The 18578-nt window shown below is 35.5% G+C and overlaps 2 protein-coding genes and 1 long non-coding RNA gene across 4 annotated transcripts; 1 reads left to right on the plus strand and 2 right to left on the minus strand.

Annotated features, from left to right (window-relative positions):
• The first annotated feature begins 1765 nt into the window (after positions 1-1765).
• On the plus strand, positions 1766-2386 carry LOC110896496. Its single transcript, XM_022143813.1, has 2 exons — positions 1766-1833; positions 1954-2386. The coding sequence occupies exons 1-2, from the start codon at positions 1766-1768 to the stop codon at positions 2384-2386; spliced, it is 501 nt and encodes a 166-aa protein (XP_021999505.1).
• Positions 2387-3296: 910 nt separating this feature from the next.
• On the minus strand, positions 3297-7365 carry LOC110922716. Of its 2 annotated transcripts, none has more exons than XR_002583434.2 (5): positions 7276-7365; positions 5540-5722; positions 4517-4726; positions 4322-4394; positions 3297-4198 (listed from the first exon to the last, which is right to left on the minus strand). It is a non-coding gene; the product is annotated as an uncharacterized LOC110922716 (long non-coding RNA). The 2 variants fall into 2 exon arrangements; XR_002583430.2 differs by having other exon boundaries at positions 4322-4435.
• A 5259-nt stretch (positions 7366-12624) lies between these two features.
• LOC110896485 (AP2-like ethylene-responsive transcription factor At1g16060) lies at positions 12625-16083 on the minus strand. The gene is made up of 8 exons (XM_022143808.1): positions 15845-16083; positions 15247-15326; positions 14290-14298; positions 14100-14188; positions 13734-13807; positions 13485-13535; positions 12906-12979; positions 12625-12824 (listed from the first exon to the last, which is right to left on the minus strand). The coding sequence occupies exons 1-8, from the start codon at positions 16081-16083 to the stop codon at positions 12625-12627; spliced, it is 816 nt and encodes a 271-aa protein (XP_021999500.1).
• Positions 16084-18578: the final 2495 nt, after the last annotated feature.

An 18578-nucleotide genomic window follows, 5' to 3' on the forward strand; every position in this document is an offset into this window, starting at 1 on the left:
CACTTATCAAGAGAGGCGTCACAGGCTCCAAATTACAAAACAAAAAAAAACAAAATAAAAAACTGAAAAACAAAATTAAAAAAGTTACCTGCTTGCAGGCAGAAAGAAAAACAAGAATTATTGAATTCAAATGCGCTTTAATGAAACTCCATAGCATGTCAAGCTTTTGGTCAAGAGGAACGAGTATGACTTTTTGTTGCAGACGATCGGCCCTAAACTGTCACCGCCGCTAGCGGCGGAGGAAGATCGGCGCAACCGGTGATCGTCAGTGTAAGCTTGGATCTAGAAAGATCTAAAAGAAAAAAAGGAAAAGAAAATGATTCAAAGACTTACCATCCACGTCCCACGTTGTGCCGGTCGGACCACCATCCAGTGTAAGCTCTCGACGGACCACCATCCACGGTGGCCGGCCGCCGTGCCGTCACCGGCTCTGCTGCCGTCGTCTGGGGGATATGTGTGTGTGCGGTGTATGTGTATGTTTGTTAGAATATATTGAAACTGGTATAGGGATTTTAGGGGATTACAATTTAATTAGTTTCCATATCTTTAATATGAAAGTTCCCTATTTTACCCTTTTGATTAAAATTTAAATTAAATTTATTAAACCTTTAATTACAATTCTGCCATTGATCTAAGATCTATCATCTACAAAATCAGGGGCCCAGATAAGTTCACGCAGTTCACGCTAGAGAAAATGTTCACGTTTGAACCTAATCCTATATATATATATATATATATATATATATATATATATATATAGGGTCAGGTTAACGTTCAATAAATAGGGAAATATGGAGATGATGGAAACGTGGGACTTCGGCACGTATCACTCCCGCGCGCTTCAAAACGTTCTTGTCCTCAAGAACGAAATGAATTTGCCACGGTGGTCGCCATTCGAGTCGGACAATCTCATACGGAGCGGTAGCAACGGGTCGCGGAAGCGCCACTAGAGATGTGCCACTGCACGTGGTTGCAAGTCGGTTTCCCCATTGGCTTCTACATTTGGTGACCATCTCTTAATTTTCCGAACAAAATGGTTGAGCATTCTGTTGTCAAAATCCTCACCTTCAAGATGGACGATGCTACCCTTCTTTTCCATAGCACTTGTAGCCTTATGGTTTAACACACAAGTAAGGGCAGCCAATGTGGGTTTGACGGATGTTGATGTCGTGTAAATTGGTGGAAAAGAAAGGGTTGGTTTCGGTAAAGACGATGCCGATTTTCGGGCTGATGTCGATATAGCAACATGTACGGATTTAGGAACCGGTACAAGTGAGGGTGTTTGGGCGGTTTTTGGTGGTGAGGCAGGTGGTGTTGCGGCGGAAACCGCTGGTGGTACGAGAGCGGTAACTGACGGTGGCGATGTAGGGGTGTGGCGAGTTTCGAACACGGTTCGGGTTGATCGGATCTCAGCGAATATGGTTTCAAACCGGGACTCTAGTCTTGCAAAGGATTTCCTCCATTGACGGAACTCGGGTTTGGATAGATTTTGAGCAGCCATAGGTCCAAAGGGGGATCACGGTGGCTCTGATACCAATTGTTACGAACCAAATCGTTAATCAATTGATCCAAAGAAAATAGATCGAAGCTTGAAAGAAAATTAGAAAGCAACCAAGACTTAATTCATATTTTGTTCATTATTCATTTAACAAAACAAGAATGCCTTATATAGGCTTACAAACATGAAGGAAATGTGCAGATAACTAACTCTAATGAAAACATGGACCTATTACTGTTCCTAATTTAATGCAATAAATAGGGAAACATGGAGATGATGGAAACGTGGGACTTCGGCACGTATCAGACTGATTTTAACAATTTTGAATATAAACTGTGATTATCTTCTGACTTCTGTAGATAGTTTCTGTAAACTTATTCTATTTTTGTATTTTGCGAGAACAAATTCACTCTATATTTGTTTTGTTTTTGACTTATTGATTGTTTGTATAACAGCAAAACACGAACCGTATTTGATGTAACACTGAAAGTTCACCGCGAGGTTCAAAAGAGAGACATTGAAGTTGGCCGGAATTTGGGAAACTGGATTCTCCAGTGGCTTGACAGGATGAAACCAGCGGCTCAAATTCAAGCAGGCGGTCCGATTCAATACACCAGTAATACAATGAGAATACCAAGCAAGCGGATGAGTGATTATCGACGCCGGATAACTGCACCAGCAGGGGTTTGGTATCAGGAATCTAGAAAGCGTCTGGCTACCTCGTCGAGGAACCTTTTGCTTACGGCCTACCCAACTGTGTCAAGACTTTTGAGGCGTCAAGTGCCTGTTACGAGTAATATGCAGTATCGACAGTTAGTGTCCAGTGGTAATGGTTTTACGAAGGGAGTGATTCGCGATGATATTATGCAGTGGTTGAGTCGTGGGTAACTTCTGTTCAGCCCCAAATGTTTTTAGTAGTTGACACGGTTTGTTTTTTGGGGTTTGAAATAACGCGATGGTTGTTTTGTAAATGAATCACTTTTAGCGTTTGAACGGTATTTTAGTAGAGAACGCGGTAGTCTTCCTGTAAAAGTATCACACACATAACTGATATTTTATGGGTTTGTGTTACTTTAATTAGGGCTTTACAATGATCTCTGTGTGGAAGTTCCATTGAGACATAACACTCCCATTGTGTTTTGAGCAACCAGGTCTACCCATACCGAACTGGGTACAAGTTGAAACTGGTCGGAGACCGATCACCATATAAACACAGCACCGAAGAGCACGGTCTAGGTATCTATCGGTTAATTTCGGTGGTTGGTGATTCCGGTAGAACATAAGACATAGACCGATTATTCAGTTAAACGACTCCTCTAACATTGCTGCGACAATCCAAGAATCTAATTGCTTCTTCCACTTCTCCAATTGAAAGGATAATATAAATGTTTCAACTTTCTTCACACTATGGGGCTGAATTAAATAAATTTAAACATTTCTACATTGTGTTTAATATGCATGCCACCTCCTTGATCACTAAATGCAACAATTACATTAGGAAATAATCTAAAAGCTAAATAAGCCTTAGAATACCAAACTCAACGTAACCATTTTGGTAATCGTTATCTATATATAAATGCAAAGATGACAAACACAACAAATCAACGACCTGGCAAGTTGTCATTGATGACTAAAAGTATCTCTACCATCGTATACAAGAACAAATGAATTTTGGAATAGAGAAAAAAAGATGCATAGACTTGGAATAGCCTCGAAACCCCTGTATTTCCATGAATCTCTTGAGAAACCAATGCTTCTCCTGAGAACAAAGAATGATCTAGTCATTTGGCATTTTATGTTTTTTTTTTTTTTTTTGAAAAGAGAACTTCAATAAAAACACACCTCCGACCCAAAAGGGCAAAAGGCCAAACAACACAAGCACCCCCGACCCAAACGGGCAAAGGGCAACAAATTACAACATATACATAGGGTATTTACACCAATCACCCCAACTAATATAATTACAAGATGTTCTATTTTTAAACCAAGAAAACCCTCTCGATTTGATCTCCCTAACAATCTCCTGCGTACTTCGCCTGATATCTTTGAACAATAAACCGTTCCTCCCTTTCCATAGACACCAACATGAAATTATAATCAAACCTTGAATGATTTTTTAGCCTTTTTTCCAACTTGTGAATGACTGTGCAATTCCAAAATGTCTTTGAAGTTGAAAAAATATATCGGGGGAATTTTACACCACCCACTATCTCCGACCAGACCCGACTCGCCACCTCGCAAGCGGTAAAAAGGTGTTCCACCGTTTCCTCAAATTCGTTGCAAAAAGGGGACATAGCAGAACCAATGTCCACATTCCTTCTTAAATTCACTCTCGTAGAAAGTCTATCCAAGTTTCCTCTCCAAGTCACAATGTTGCATTTGATAGGGACCCACTTACACCAATCAAAATTAGCAAGCTGACTATTTCCCTTTTCGTCGACTAAAGCCTTTTTAAATGAGTGAAAGTCATTTTAAGTACAGAAGTGCGAGAACTGTATCATTTTGCATTAAATGAACTGCATACATACAATTGTTTATCTAGTTTCATGGTTCTCTACTTAAAATTCGTTGTGTATTAAATGCAAGTGAGTGCATTTATATGAGTATAATTCTTAATTATATGATTAGGCCTAATACTCCTCCTTGGTTGGGTTGTGTTGTGTTATCCATCCTCTCCGGTTCTTTTTCATATTCAGTCACCTACATTAAACTCTTCTATATCAATTGACTAGCATACTTTAAAAGGTATATAATATATAAGAAAAGAAAAGGAACTAACAAGCACTCAATCATATTAAGTTATAAACTTCATGTTTATAGTACCGGAAATTAGTGAAAGTAGACGTTCCCCAATACTTGATTGCAGCTAAATCATATGCTCTTGCATCAAATGCTTCTTCATCATATACCCCAATTGCAAATCCGATACAGGTGTTGCTTTAGTTATTTTCCAAAGATGATTATGATATATATATAGTAAACTAAAATATTGTTTAGATAAGTAGATTTGTATCTTACCAAGATAAATTGTTTCATCCAATAGTTGCGTCCGACGCGAGATAAATCAAGTTTGCAAGATCAAATAAATTGTTGCTAAAACATGTGGCGGCCCAAACTAAGTTTTATATCCCATGAGATTTGAATGTCCTATCAAACTGAATGTCTCGGAGGGGACATCGTTGTGGTTAAGTTGTGTACTATACAACTAAAAAGTTGAGGGTTCAAATCCTGTAGGTACATGTTATGCTTATTTATCCTAGAAAATCTTAGAGGAGTTGTTAAAAAATTGAGAAACCCTAAATTTCTTTTAAAACAGAACATGCATGAGCACTAGCAAGTAAAAATATGTTGAAAACTAATTGTTCAACCCATCATGCTCTTTGAAGATGGTCTGCAAACATAATGTGTTTTATGTTTATGTTTTAGTTTGATATGGGTCAAGACTTATCATTATTAATTGTAACTGACATGGCCTTAATCTGTTAAGCCCGTGCATATTGATGTATTATGGGTCATAGGTTAAGTAAATGTTGTCTCAATTATGAAGCGGTTGGAACTACCAAAGACACTGTTTTGTATTCACACACACACACATATATATATATATATATATATGTATTATGTATCATGTTTTGATTGAAAATAGTTACGTCGATCAGATTGTTTCATTGAATCTTGTTTGTTCAATTCATCATAAATCTTCTGGTTTATTTCATTTCGACTGTTTGTGTTGTTTTTTGCTTCAATATGAAACCATTGCAGCAATGCAAAAAAAGTTATTCTTTTCTTCCCTTAATTTTTTTCAGTTGTTTCTCCACAAGGTGGTCCATATGGATGTTGGCGCACATTTTCTTTTGACATAAGATGTCATATTATTTGTTTTCTTAAGTTCTTTGAAGACAAAGCTAATAAATATTTTTTCTCATGAAAAGTATCCGGAAATAATTTTTTTTAGCTTTGATATAAGTTAAGTCTCCCCACATACAAAAATAGTGACCAATATTGATATTAGTTGAAGCTTTTTTTTTTTTTTTTTCTAACCTTGCTTTCCCTTCTTTTTGTGTGTCGCTATCGACAATGCCAGTATTGATATACTTGATTTGAGCATTGACATGCTAGAAACATCGCAATTGAACCTCGTTATGGGAGTTGGAACACAAATACAGAAACTACTGGATTATTGCAACACTCCTATATAGCTTACTCCTGGCATAACCTACGATTCTGAATAACAAACATAATTACGTGAAGCTTCGAACATCAATAAACAGGTTTGACACACCTATACTATTTTAATGTATATTAAACAAAAAAATTGTTTATCATATTAACGTCATTCTGTTTGTACAAAAAAATTGCAGAATTTGTTGAAAAGAATGACCAGCAATATGAAGAAATACAAAACCATAGTGCAAGAAATGACGGAATTGGTTTTGGATGCAAAAACGAAGTGTTTATGGGATCCGAAAATCATGCACATGTGTAGGCTGTGGGATGAGACAATTAGAAAAAGCGTCCCTGATGTTGAAGAAGATAATGTAGAACATGAGAAGAGTGTGGGAAATAAGGATAAAAATGAGAAGATTGTAGACCCAGAAGGTATTTACCACTAACATGCGATTGATATGTTCTAACATGCGAAAATGTTGTTTTTTGAAATAACATAACAAACATTTTATAACTTGCGAATTTTATCCTTGTTTCACATGCGATTATGTTGATTTTTCAAATAACATGCAATTTTGTGCAGACCCAGAACGTATTCACCACTAACACACGATTTATATGTTCTAGTTCTAACATGCGATTTATATGTTCTAATATACGAGACTGTGGTTTTTTGAGATAACATAACAAACATTTTATAGCGTGCGAATTTATCCTTGTTTCACATGCGATTATGTTGATTTATCAAAAAACATGCAATTTTGTGCAGAAGTTGTACCAGACAATGATGGGGGATAACCGACACTTGTATTGTGAATATGCAATCTGTTGAACCGGGATTATATGTACACAATGATTCACTGGTGCAACGTAAACACTTTTACTATAAACTTTATGATTAAAACTTATATTTTTTTTACCATACACTTGGAAATTTAATAATCGCATGCAGAAGGTGGGCATAGTGAAACTGAATTTGAAGCAGTAAATCTAGCAGAATCTACCCAACAAACCCAGCAACAACTAGAAACAAAAGATACGTGCACGAGTGTCGATATTGAAAAAGAGAAAGATATGGTGGACCATTCAGTCACAGTCACAGCAGAAGAATTGCAATCGGTTGAATCACTTTTGAAATTGGCACCCCCTGCATATGAAGAACAACCAGATGTGGTAGATAAAACTATTAAAGTACACAAAGGAAGAAATCCAGCTACAACACTTAAAGTACACAAGGGAAGAAACCCAACAATTAAAAGGAAACCAGAGCCAAAACCATCTGATGAACAAGCAAAACAAAACCCACGAACAAATGATAAGGGAGACCAAACAAAGGTTGAGGCAAAAGGGTTAAATGAGATATTGTTTGAAACAATAAAAAGTGCAAAAATTCAAAATGAGAAAAGGTATGCCGATCCTGGTGGTGCATTTTGTTCCCCTTACTGCGACAAAGTGGTTACTTTAAGTGAACCATTTCTGGATTGTGAGTTCAGTCTACTTAGATATACGTTTGCTACATTTGCAAAAATAAGTAAGTAAACCATTTTGTCTATAAAACATCAAAACATGTATACATATGCGAAAACTGTAAAATCGACAGGTTCTTATACCACGTTTGATTGCAGCTCATTGTTTTACAAATCAAAAACTGCGGTGGGAGCATACAAAATAGTCTTCGAAAGCTTCTATACAAATCAATATGTAGCATCAAATGGGATTGATGCATTTGTGGATGTACTGAACCCTGAAGAGAGGAAGAGGGACTTCATCACTATATAGACTCTTCCTGCATAGTACAATGCTAGTAAGTATACATGTTATTTGTTAAAATTCTCATGTTAGGTTGTATGCAAAATCGCATGTTACCTGTTGAATTTCGCATGTTAGGTGCTAAAATTCTCATGCTATACTTTTTTCAAATTCGCATGTTATACGTTAAAGGTCGCATGTTAGTTGTTAAAATTCTCATGTTACGTTGTATGCAAAATCGCATGTTAGCTAATGAATTTCGCATGTTATGTGGTAAACTTCTCATGCTATACGTTTTTTTCAAAATCACATGTTGTACATTAAATTTCGCATGTTATGTGTTGAATTTCGCATGTTATATATACATGTCGCATGGTAAGAATTTGGTAAGAATAAAGTAAAGAAGATTGACAGAATTGGGAAAATTTTTTGAGTGATGAAAGTAGAGTTTTAAATCAAGGAATTTGAACCTGAAAATTGGGCCAAGTTACGCTCATTTAAGTTTGGGCGTTTTCTACCCCTTTTCCCTTTATCAAGCTACCCGCTTCTCATTGACATTATTAATGAACCATTCATTGTGTGACTAACTTGGATTCTTATACATTGGCACTTCACATTTTTTTTAATCCTCACACAATACTACAAAATAAAAGAGGATGAACAACGACAATATCTATCAATAAAAGATAATTGCTAACAACCATCCTTAGGAATTTTTTCTATGGATAATCTCATTTGCGACATATTACTGACAAAAGTTACTGGTGGATCATTGATGCCCTCATTTACCTTTGGAAGTTGAAAGAAAAGAGTAAAGATGTTTGGAAAACACCTTGGTTTTGCCTTTATACCTATGTGCGTGAGAGGTGAAAACGTTTAGTAACCATACGAATTAGTTTGTTTGACTAAAACTACCCGCAAATTAATGATATTTTAAAATCATTTAGTAAAATTAAAAACTTATTAAATTAAGGTTAATTACAATTCATTTTCATTTTTTGGGTATAATATGAGGTTGTTGGTTCAATTCTAAATGAAGGAAAACACGTAGAAAACACAAGCTTAGCTTGTTCGATAACTAAGAGAACCCAAAATCGTACTATGCTTTGCAGTTGACGAGAAAGAGAGAGAACTCTCACATTTTGTTCCATTTCACAATCAAAGAGATTGAGAGACACCTTCTACTTTCTTTGGTAAGTTTTATGAAAAGACCATCATAAGAAACCCTCATGTGATTCTCAGGTTAGTCGGTCGTATGCGTTACGTCTCACATCTATTTAAGGTAATTTGTAAAACCTATGACTTTAGCCAACATGTGATTCTTCTTCTCTCACTGAGTACCGTTACTATTGATTCCCATCTAATTTCTAACTTTGGAGTTATTAATTGTAACCTTAGCGCTAAACCCTAAACCATGTATACACCGTTGACAAAACACCTCTTTAGTTTAGAAAAGTTTCTTTCTACAAAATCAATAGTTACCAAAGTATACCAAATGCAACAATTACATTACGAAACGTTCTAAAATTTCATAAGCGATACAATGTTAACCTAAACATAACCATTTTGGTTATCCTTATCTATATATAGGATTAGGTTCGTTAGTGAACAACCCCCTTGATAGTGAACACTAGCTCTAATCCTAACCCTTGATTATCAATATAAGAGTGTATACATAAGTGTATATCAATGGCTAGGATTTGACTTGACGATGAAAATACACTAATGTATTTTACGATTTGATGATGTAAATCAATGGCCAAGATTTCTTCACTCAGTTCACAAATACAATAATGTTCACTCTATAACCCCACCCTATATATATAAATGCAAAGATGATAGGCACGACAAATCATCGACCAGACAAGTTGGCATTGACGACTCACTATGTTATTCCTACAGAAAGCATATATTCTTTTTTATTTTCCTACGCGCTTACCATACATGTTGGTACAGACGACTCCATAAGCATTTTTGACGGTAAACATATTCTCTATTTCATTTTCCTAGGTGTTTCCGAAGATTTTACTAAATGCAATTATATTGTTGTATTTGTTATCGCATAATCATTATTGAAAAAATAAATTAATTATTTGTTACGCATTTCCGACGAAAACCATATTTATTATTTTATTTGACTTTGATTTATAAAGATTCCTTCTACTAAATTAACATCCGCATAGAAATAGTAAATACTAAATGCAACAACTACAAAGCAATCTAAAAGTTAATAAACCCTAGAATTTCAACCTCTAACAATTTGGGTTCTCATTATCCATATAAACACAAAGATGATGAACATGACAAATCAATGACAACATGTAGGCATTGACGACTCAATAGGGAAAAAACAAATAAAAATCAAAGTTAGACAATTTTTCCGAACGAAAAGTAATGGAGGTTGTTTTATAACGTCAAAATAAGATAGAAACTTGATAGTTTTGAGCAAAAGTAATAAATCTTTACCAAACATTGCATACTGATTTAACTTGAATCCAAAGTTTTATACCCGAACAACAAGTGGATTAATTGATGTGATCGCTCGAGGTGGAACAAGGTTTTGGAACAAGGTGGGGCATGATTTTTATCAGGTTCTTAAATTTCATGAATCTGAGACAATTTATCATGGATGTTCTCCTTCACTTATAGCTTTAATTCCAAAAAAATGGGATCCGTTGGGATTCAATGATTTTCGGCCCATTAATCTTTTGGGATGCATTAGTAAGGCAATGTTAAAGGTGCTAGCTAAAAGACTAAAACGGGTTCTGAATTCGGTTATTTCGAATAACCAATCAACTTTTATAAAAGACCACAATATCGTCGATGGGCCACTTATTATTAATGAAGTGATAGCGTGGGTAAAAGGAATGAAAACGAAGATGTTGATGTTTAAAATCGATTTTGAGAAAGCTTACGATCACGTTAATTGGGACTTTTTGGATTTGATTCAAGAACAAATGAACTTTCCTTCAAAATGGCAAAATGGATTCGGGCAATTTTAGCGTCCGCTAGATCTTCGGTGTTAATAATTAGATCCCCTTCGTTTGAGTTCCAATTATCTCGCGGGATTAGACAAGGAGATCCTATCTCTCCCTTTCTATTTCTCATCGGGATGGAAGCATTTTCGGTTATGATGGAAAGAGCGGCGGATGAAGGTATTTTTCAAGGTATAAAACTCCCGAATAACGGTCCCTCAATTACGCACCTTTTGTTTAGGGATGATGTTCTTTTGGTGGGGCAATGGAACAAGGAAAATGTTCTAAAGATGGCTAGATTGCATAGATGTTTTAACCTTGCTTCGGGGTTAAATATTAATTATAGCTAATCTAACATGTTTGGAATAGGAGATTCGGATGAGGATGTTAAGATGACGGCTAAAGAGATCGGCTGTCAAAATGGGAAAATTCCATGTATATACCTTGGGTTAATGATTGGAGCCAACATGAATAAAATCGCCCATTGGCAACCGGTTATGGAAGTGTTCAAAAAAAGATTGGCTATATGGAAAAAATCTACACTTTTGGAAGGGGGCCGTCTTACTCTTATCAAGCCCGTAATGGAGACATTACCTACTTACTACTTCTCTCTTTACAAAGCGCCCATTAAAATCTTAAATCAACTAGAAGCTAAGCGTCACACAATTTTTTTTTTTTTGGGGGGGGGGGGGACCGAGGAGAAGCACAAGATGTGTTGGGTGAAATGGGACAAAGTGATGAGACCAAAAGAGGACGGGGCCCTGGGTATCACACCTCTTAGGAATGCTAATTTAGCTTTATTGACCAAGTGGTGGTGGCGAATTAAATGAGAGAAACAAGCGTTATGGAAAAAAGTTATCGAAGCAATTCACTTTAACAAAATAAGGGCGACATACATGCCGTTGGTAACTTCAGTATCGGGCGCTTGGAAGTCTATTGCGGGGCTGGATAAGAGCATGATACAACATAATATAAGGTTGGAAAATTGTCTCAAAGGGATAGTGGGAAAGGGAGTAGAAGTTCGGTTCTAGTGGGACATGTGGATAGGGGATGAACCTCTCAACAAGGCTTTCCCTGATCTCTATGTATTGGAAAAAGAGAAAGAAGTGAAAGTTCATGATTGTATTGAAATATGAAATGATAGTGTGACATGGAAGTGGAGATGGAAAACACAAAGTTTTAATCAGAAAGATCTAGAGGATATGAAAAGCTGGATGATGTTTTGAAACACGCTAAGTTCACGCGGGAGTCGGACTGATGGGAAAGGAAGTTGGATGATAAAGGCATGTTTTCTGTGGCATCGATGAAAGCGGCTTTATGCAAGAATAGGCAGAATCTGAATGTTTTTAAATGGAGATGGAATGGATGGGTTGCAAATAAGCTAAACACATTTATGTGGAAGGCTTTGGATAATAATCTTCCGACCCTAGTGGCGCTGAAAAAAAAAGAAGAATTAACATCCCAAATACTTTGTGCAGCTTATGTGGCGAGACAGAGGAAGATAGTGATCATCTTTTCACGTCGTGTACAGACGCAACGACCATTTGGCAATCTATAAACGACTGGTGCAAAATACCAAATTTCTTTGCCTTCTCGATTAAAGATTTGGTAATGATGCATAGTTATGTGAAAACGAGTAATTATAAGAAGAAAGGTATTCAAGCGATAATTTTTACGGCGGCATGGTGCATTTGGAAAGAAAGGAACGAGGCTATTTTTCGGAACAAGGCGACAAAAATCAACAAAATAAAGGAAGACATTAAAGCATTGGGATATTTTGGATGAAGAATCAATCTCCATATAAAAACTTAACGTGGAAGGATTGATGTAATTTTGTTCTATAAGCGTAGTGCGCTTTGTTGTTGTAGTGTGCCCTAGCGGCTTGCTAGGTGCGTTTTTTAATGAAAGTTGCCGTTCAAAAAAAACAAGCAATCTAAAAGTTAATAAACCCTAGAATTTCAACCTCTAACCATTTGGGTTCTCATTATCCATATAAACACAAAGATGATGAACATGACAAATCAATGACAACATGTTGGCATAGACGACTCAGTAGGGAAAAAATAAATAAAAAACAAAGTTAGACAATTATTCCAAACGAAAAGTAATAGAAGTTTTATAACGTCAAAATAAGATAGAAACCTGATAGTTTTGAGCAAAAGTAATAAATCTTTACCAAACATTGCATACTGACTTAACTGGAATCCCGAGTTTTATACCCGAACAACAAGCGGATTAATTGATGTGATGGCGCGAGGTGGTGGTGGTGGGTGGCAGCGGCTGATCTTCAGCACGAGATGGTACGTCGCAAGCAGAATTGGACCCAGGTGTCATGCTTCTTGTATATGTGCTTTTGTCAAAATTTGTTGCTGCATTAGTTCCTTTGTTTTTTATTGCTACAACATCATAAGCATGTGCAGCCTCCTCTTCAGTACCTGAAAAGAAAATAGAAACTCACTGTAAGTGCCAATATAGTGAGATTTTTTGGACAAGAGTAAAAATAGATCAAAACTCACTGTAAGTGCCAATGTAGAGAGATTTTTTGCCACCGACGTTTCCAATCCTAGCTTCCCATGTATTACCATGATGCCTGCAGTTGTATCAAAGAGAACACAAACACATTATTTTTGGAAACATCGTGTCAGACTCTTTAGTTAGCAAAACTCGACAAAATACATCAACCTACACTTTATACTAAACCCTTAAATATACCTCATCTAATACGTATACTAATTATGGATAGGATCGCGGAATATGATGTTTTATTGACTGAACATTCTTCAATACAAATGAAGTATTGACAGGATCGGAGGTTTGTGACGGTTACAGAGTGTCGGTTAAGTTAGATAACTGCCTAATACTTAGGTTATAAAGCTTGACTAGTTTACAACACTGATAACCCAATTAAATAAACAAATGATAAATACAAAATATTATAAATTCAAACTTAGACAAACTATAGCTTGATCTGCATGACTGCATCTCTTAATTATAGGCTCCTAAACTTTCTAATTCAGTTTTCTTTTAAGAATTATATGCTAACAATAAAATCAAATGAATTAGAAAAAAGGAAAAAAGAAATGACTTGAAATGACCTTGCAACCCCTCTGTATTTCGATGCGCCTCTTGAGAAACGGTCGCTTTTCCTGAGAATGAAGAGCAGTCTAGTCATTTCATAGCTAAGTAGAGAAATTCGAGAACCATAGTATAAGTTGCCATGGTTCTATACTCAAATTTAGTTATATCTTGAACATGTAATATGCATTTATAATATGTGTATGCATTTATTTGACTATAATTCTTACTATTAAGTTATGCATGTATACAAACTATTAAGTTATTACCTTTTTAAAATGTCGAGATAGTCCTCCTTGGTTTTCTTCTCCATCATTTCCAAATCTTTCTCATACTCAGTCACCTACGGTTAACTTATTAGTGTCAAGTAACTTGTATCTTTTGAAAAGTTAGTAATGAATAAGAAAAAAAAAACAAGTTTTTTCTTTTCTTTTTTTTTTTAAACGGCAAATTACTGGAGTATCATCGTGCCACCACCAGCGAAACCACCCGATCATATCAATCTCCACTAGCTAGGCTATAATGCCTATACGCCAATTCAAGAGGAAACCCTAAATCTGGAAAAACTTCCTTGTGGGAATCGAACCTAAAACGAGTTAACAATATTAGTTATATAGACTTCATGTTTATAATACCGGGAAATTAGTTTGCGTAGACGTTCCGAAAAACTTGAGTGCTGCTAAATCGTATGCTTTTGCGGCAGATTCTTCTTCATCATATGTCCCTAATTGCAAATCCATTACGGGTCATGCTTTAATTACATTTCAATGTTGATTATAATATAGTAAACTACAACCATGCTTAGAAGATTGATTTGTATCTTACCGATATAAACTGCTTCATCCAATAGTTATTTGCATCCGACACGAGATACAATAAACATATAAATCAAGTTAGCAAGATCAAAATGGTGGTCACAAAACAGGTGGACAACCAAGAAAAGCTAGTGGTCAAGAAAGGAGGGTCGACTCAATAGGGTTGTAAGATTAAAGAACAAAGTTGTCATATTTGTATTTTCTTTTTGTGAATTCTTTAAAGCTTGTATATTTTTTAGCCCCAAAACAGGTTTAGTCGCCACACATATTTTAATTTTCTGATGCATCTTATTCCATTATTTTTATATGGTTACTAACTAGGGACAACTATTGATATTACATAATTTTATTTAGAATATTGGATTTTAACAATCCTAACTGTTGTCAACAGTCCTAACATAAAAATCATTGGCAGTCACCTCCAATGGACTCTGACTAACGGAACTCTAACATCGTTAGTTGCCGGTTGCGGAAAAACGTTTTTGGCCAGAAAAAAGTTCCTAAAGGTCTGATTTAAAGTTACAGAGAGCTTTGGGACGAAAATGTTGAGTTTTCTGACTAAAAAGGAGATTTCCGGCGCCTCAATAATTGGGGCTTTTACAAAGAAAAAGTTCCTAAAGGTCCGATCTAGGGTTAACAACAGGTTTGGATCGAAAATGTTGAATCTTATGGCTAAAGTTTTCCGACCAAAAATGAGTTTTCCAGCGAACTCAATAATTGGGCTTTTACTAGAAAAAAAAAGGTTCATAAAGATCTGATCTAAGGTTACAAAGAGGTTGAGACAAAAAGTTGAGTTTTCCGGCGAAAAACGTTTTCCCGACGACCGACACTAGGGTTACGTTAGTCAGGATCCATTGGAGGCCAACATGTTAATAGTTGGGATTGCCCGTGGTTGGTTGAGACTGTTGGCAGATAACAATGAATAGTTGTGATTATTAAAATCTAGTAATCCATTTTATTTTCTAACCTTGTTTTCCCTTCTTTTTTGTTGCGTTCGACGCCTCTTTGTCCCACAAGTGAGCCTCATATCGTCCTGTTTGTCGATGTCTGAAAATCAAAACTATCTGTTATCCAAATAATAAAAACCTAGAAGAAAAGTTTTCTTATACCCTAATATCTTTCAAGAAATTTATAAATATTCATTGTCGGTAAAAAAACAAAGACTATGTATTGTGGGCAAAAGGCGCTCAACGTCACCACCACCGCCCTACCATTACAACAATGACGTCGTTGGGTGTTGCCCCTTAGGGTGTGGCCAAAATCATGGGTTTAGGGGCATACTTTATTTATTTTTATTTTCTAAAAAATATTAAATAATATATAATCTAATCATTTAGCTCTATAAAAAAATAATAAAAAAACTGTTTTTCAATTTTTTATTATTCACCACACCACATTTCACACCCCCACAACCCCCTTAGTGGTGTAAATGGTGAATAAAAAAAGTGTGGCTACCTTTAACCCCACCACAACACATCCTAAAAACAATATCATTCCCGACATAGAAACTTAACAGTCAACCCTATAGCATAATTTTTTTAAACACATTCGTAAATCTCCATCACCTGCTGACTCCTCGGAACATTGAGGTGCGTTTGGTAGTTGCTGGGTTAGGGTGAGTGTTGGTCGTGACAACATTACTGGACTGATCAACAAGTGGCCTTGTTGATATCTGAATGTTAATTTCATCACCATCAACCTTGTGTTGTTTTTTCACATCTGAACTTGATGCATCACTTTCCATACAAAACAAGTTAGGCCTTTTTAGGCTTGCTTCAGATTTTGGGCTAGTGTTCAAATCCATAAGAGAACCTTGTTTGGACTTCAAAGCTCAATCTAGAGATTGATGTATGAGAGAGAGTGAAAAGAAAGATGCAAAATGAAGGTTTTAAATATAGAATTGAGACATAACTATAAATTACAAAAAGACATGAATGAAGAATATTTTCAAGTCAATGGTAGAACAAAAACAAAATCACTTGAGAATAATCACCTTAAAAGACGCATAGCATTTAATATATGAGAGATATGGTTCATTTACCTATTTATATTTACACTAATTATAGAACTATTAAAAAATAATATCTCTCAGTAAAAAGTAATAGGAACACAAACTCTTTAATTCTTTACCACCTAATATCCATCTAAAAACACATAAGACCATATGTAGTGGTACACATGAGTAATATCACTACCTATGGGCGTTGTGTGCAATGTGTCAGTCCAATCAGCAATGGGGCATATGAGACGTTTTTTCTAAAATAAGTGTAGTGGGCATGTGGGGATTATGTTAAAAAGATGTGTAAATAATATTAAATAAAAAAACATCAAAAAACTTTATTGGACAAAGAAAAAGGAGAACAAAAATGATTGGCCTATATATATATGAGAATAATCCGTTAGGAACCACCATTTATTACGAGAACCGTGAGAACCAATGTGAACACAATCAAAAATACCTAAAAATAGCTAAAAAACACACAAAAAAAAATTTAATATTTTTGTTTAAAAAAATCGTTGGATTTCGTTAACAAAAAAAAAAAAAAAAAAATTTTGGCTACTAAAAGTAGCGACTTTAAAGTAAAAAATATTAAAAAAAAAAATTTGTGTGTGTGTGTTTTTTTTTGGGATTTTTGGGGGTTTAGTTTTTAGCATTTTAGCTTGGGTAGCGCATGGGGGGGATTGAGGTTTTTTTTTTTTTTTTTTTTTTTTTTTTTGGGGGGGGGGGGGGGGCGGTTAGGTTTTTTTAGGTTTTTTTTGGGGTTTAGTTTTTAGCGTCTAACTTAGGGGGGAGGGTAGGTTGTTTTTAGGTATTTTTGGTTGTGTTCACATTGGTTCTCGCAATAAATGTGATTCTCGTATAAACCTTACCCTATATATGTATATGTGTATATATATATATATATATATATATATATATATATGTAGAGTAGGGTTCCTACGGAAAGTGTGTTTTTCCTAGAAAGTCTAGGAAGCGATCTTGTCCATCCGATTGGTGTTTTTAAGGGTTGAGATTAAATCAATGGCAATCTTGTAATAATTAACTATATTTAATAGATTGTTTTAAATGAGTAGGGGCAATTTCGTCCTTATGTGTGTTTTAAACCAATCAAAAATAACCGCCAGAGATATCACATCTCCTTAATTCACGCCAATTTCCCTATCTCTCTTTCTCTCTCTAAACCCAAATTCGGAAACCCCCAAAATCATACCAAAAATACCTAAAATCATGGATGAAGATAAGAGATTTTCCTTGTTCCATATACGTATGATCAAGCTTTCATTGTACTGCGTGTTTTACAAAGCGATTACGGGTGATTCTTGTTTGTAATTGACGGTATTTTGCTGGTTGCAGGGAAGAGATTCAAAAGCAGGAAACTTTGGAAAGGATAGATAGCAGCGGAACAGTTACCGGAAGCCGATCGAAAGCTGGGGCCAAATCTGCTGATGTAAAACACATTTGTATGAATCTGCTTGCTGTTAAAACACAGCTGTATGAATCTGAATTGCTGTTAAAACACAGCTGTATGAATCTGAATGATAAAACACATTTGTATGAATCTGCTTGCTGTTAAAACACAGCTGTATGAATCTGAATGCTAAAACACATTTGTATGAATCTGCTTGCTGTTAAAACACAGCTGTATGAATCTAAATGCTAAAACACATTTGTATGAATCTGCTTGCTGTTAAAACACAGCTGTATGAATCTGAATGCTAAAACACAATTGTATGAATCTGCTTGCTGTTAAAACACAACTGTATGAATCTGCTTGCTGTTAAAACACAACTGTATGAATCTGAATGCTAAAACACAACTGTATGCATCTGCTTGCTGTTAAAACACAATTGTTTGAATCTGAATGCTAAAACACAACTGTATGAATCTGCTTGCTGTTAAAACACAGCTGTATGAATCTAACGCTAAAACACAACTGTATGAATCTTCTTGCTGTTAAAACACAACTGTATGAATCTGAATAATAAAACACAGCTGTATGAATCTGCCTGCTATTAAAACACATCACCAAGAACAAACTGTTAAAACACAGTATCAAGAACATGCTGATAGATTCCAGCAAGAAAACAAAGGAATTATTGATATTACGTGAGATCAGAAATCTAAAATAAAAAATTCCGAAATTTATGGATAGTTAGTTATTGAAGATAATTTCCTAAAATAAAAATAGATTGTGAAAGTACATAAATGCCCTTTTAGATAAAATCCTTCAATGCCACATGTCGCGTTCTTATTGCTTCCTAGACTTTCTAGGAAAAACACACTTTCCACCCAACTCC

This window comes from Helianthus annuus, chromosome 2 (genome assembly GCF_002127325.2).
Source record: "Helianthus annuus cultivar XRQ/B chromosome 2, HanXRQr2.0-SUNRISE, whole genome shotgun sequence".
Classification (NCBI taxonomy): Eukaryota; Viridiplantae; Streptophyta; class Magnoliopsida; order Asterales; family Asteraceae; genus Helianthus; species Helianthus annuus.

Coding starts and splice junctions, on each gene's coding strand:
- LOC110896496 (XM_022143813.1), top strand. CDS start 1,766: ATGGAGATGATGGAAACGTGGGACTTCGGCACGTATCAGACTGATTTT. Junction 1,834..1,953: donor AACAATTTTGAATATAAACT/GTGATTATCTTC, acceptor TTTGTATAACAG/CAAAACACGAACCGTATTTG.
- LOC110896485 (XM_022143808.1), bottom strand. CDS start 16,083: ATGGATTTGAACACTAGCCCAAAATCTGAAGCAAGCCTAAAAAGGCCT. Junction 15,327..15,844: donor ATGTTCCGAGGAGTCAGCAG/GTGATGGAGATT, acceptor TTTGATTTTCAG/ACATCGACAAACAGGACGAT. Junction 12,825..12,905: donor TCTCTACATTGGCACTTACA/GTGAGTTTTGAT, acceptor TTTTCTTTTCAG/GTACTGAAGAGGAGGCTGCA.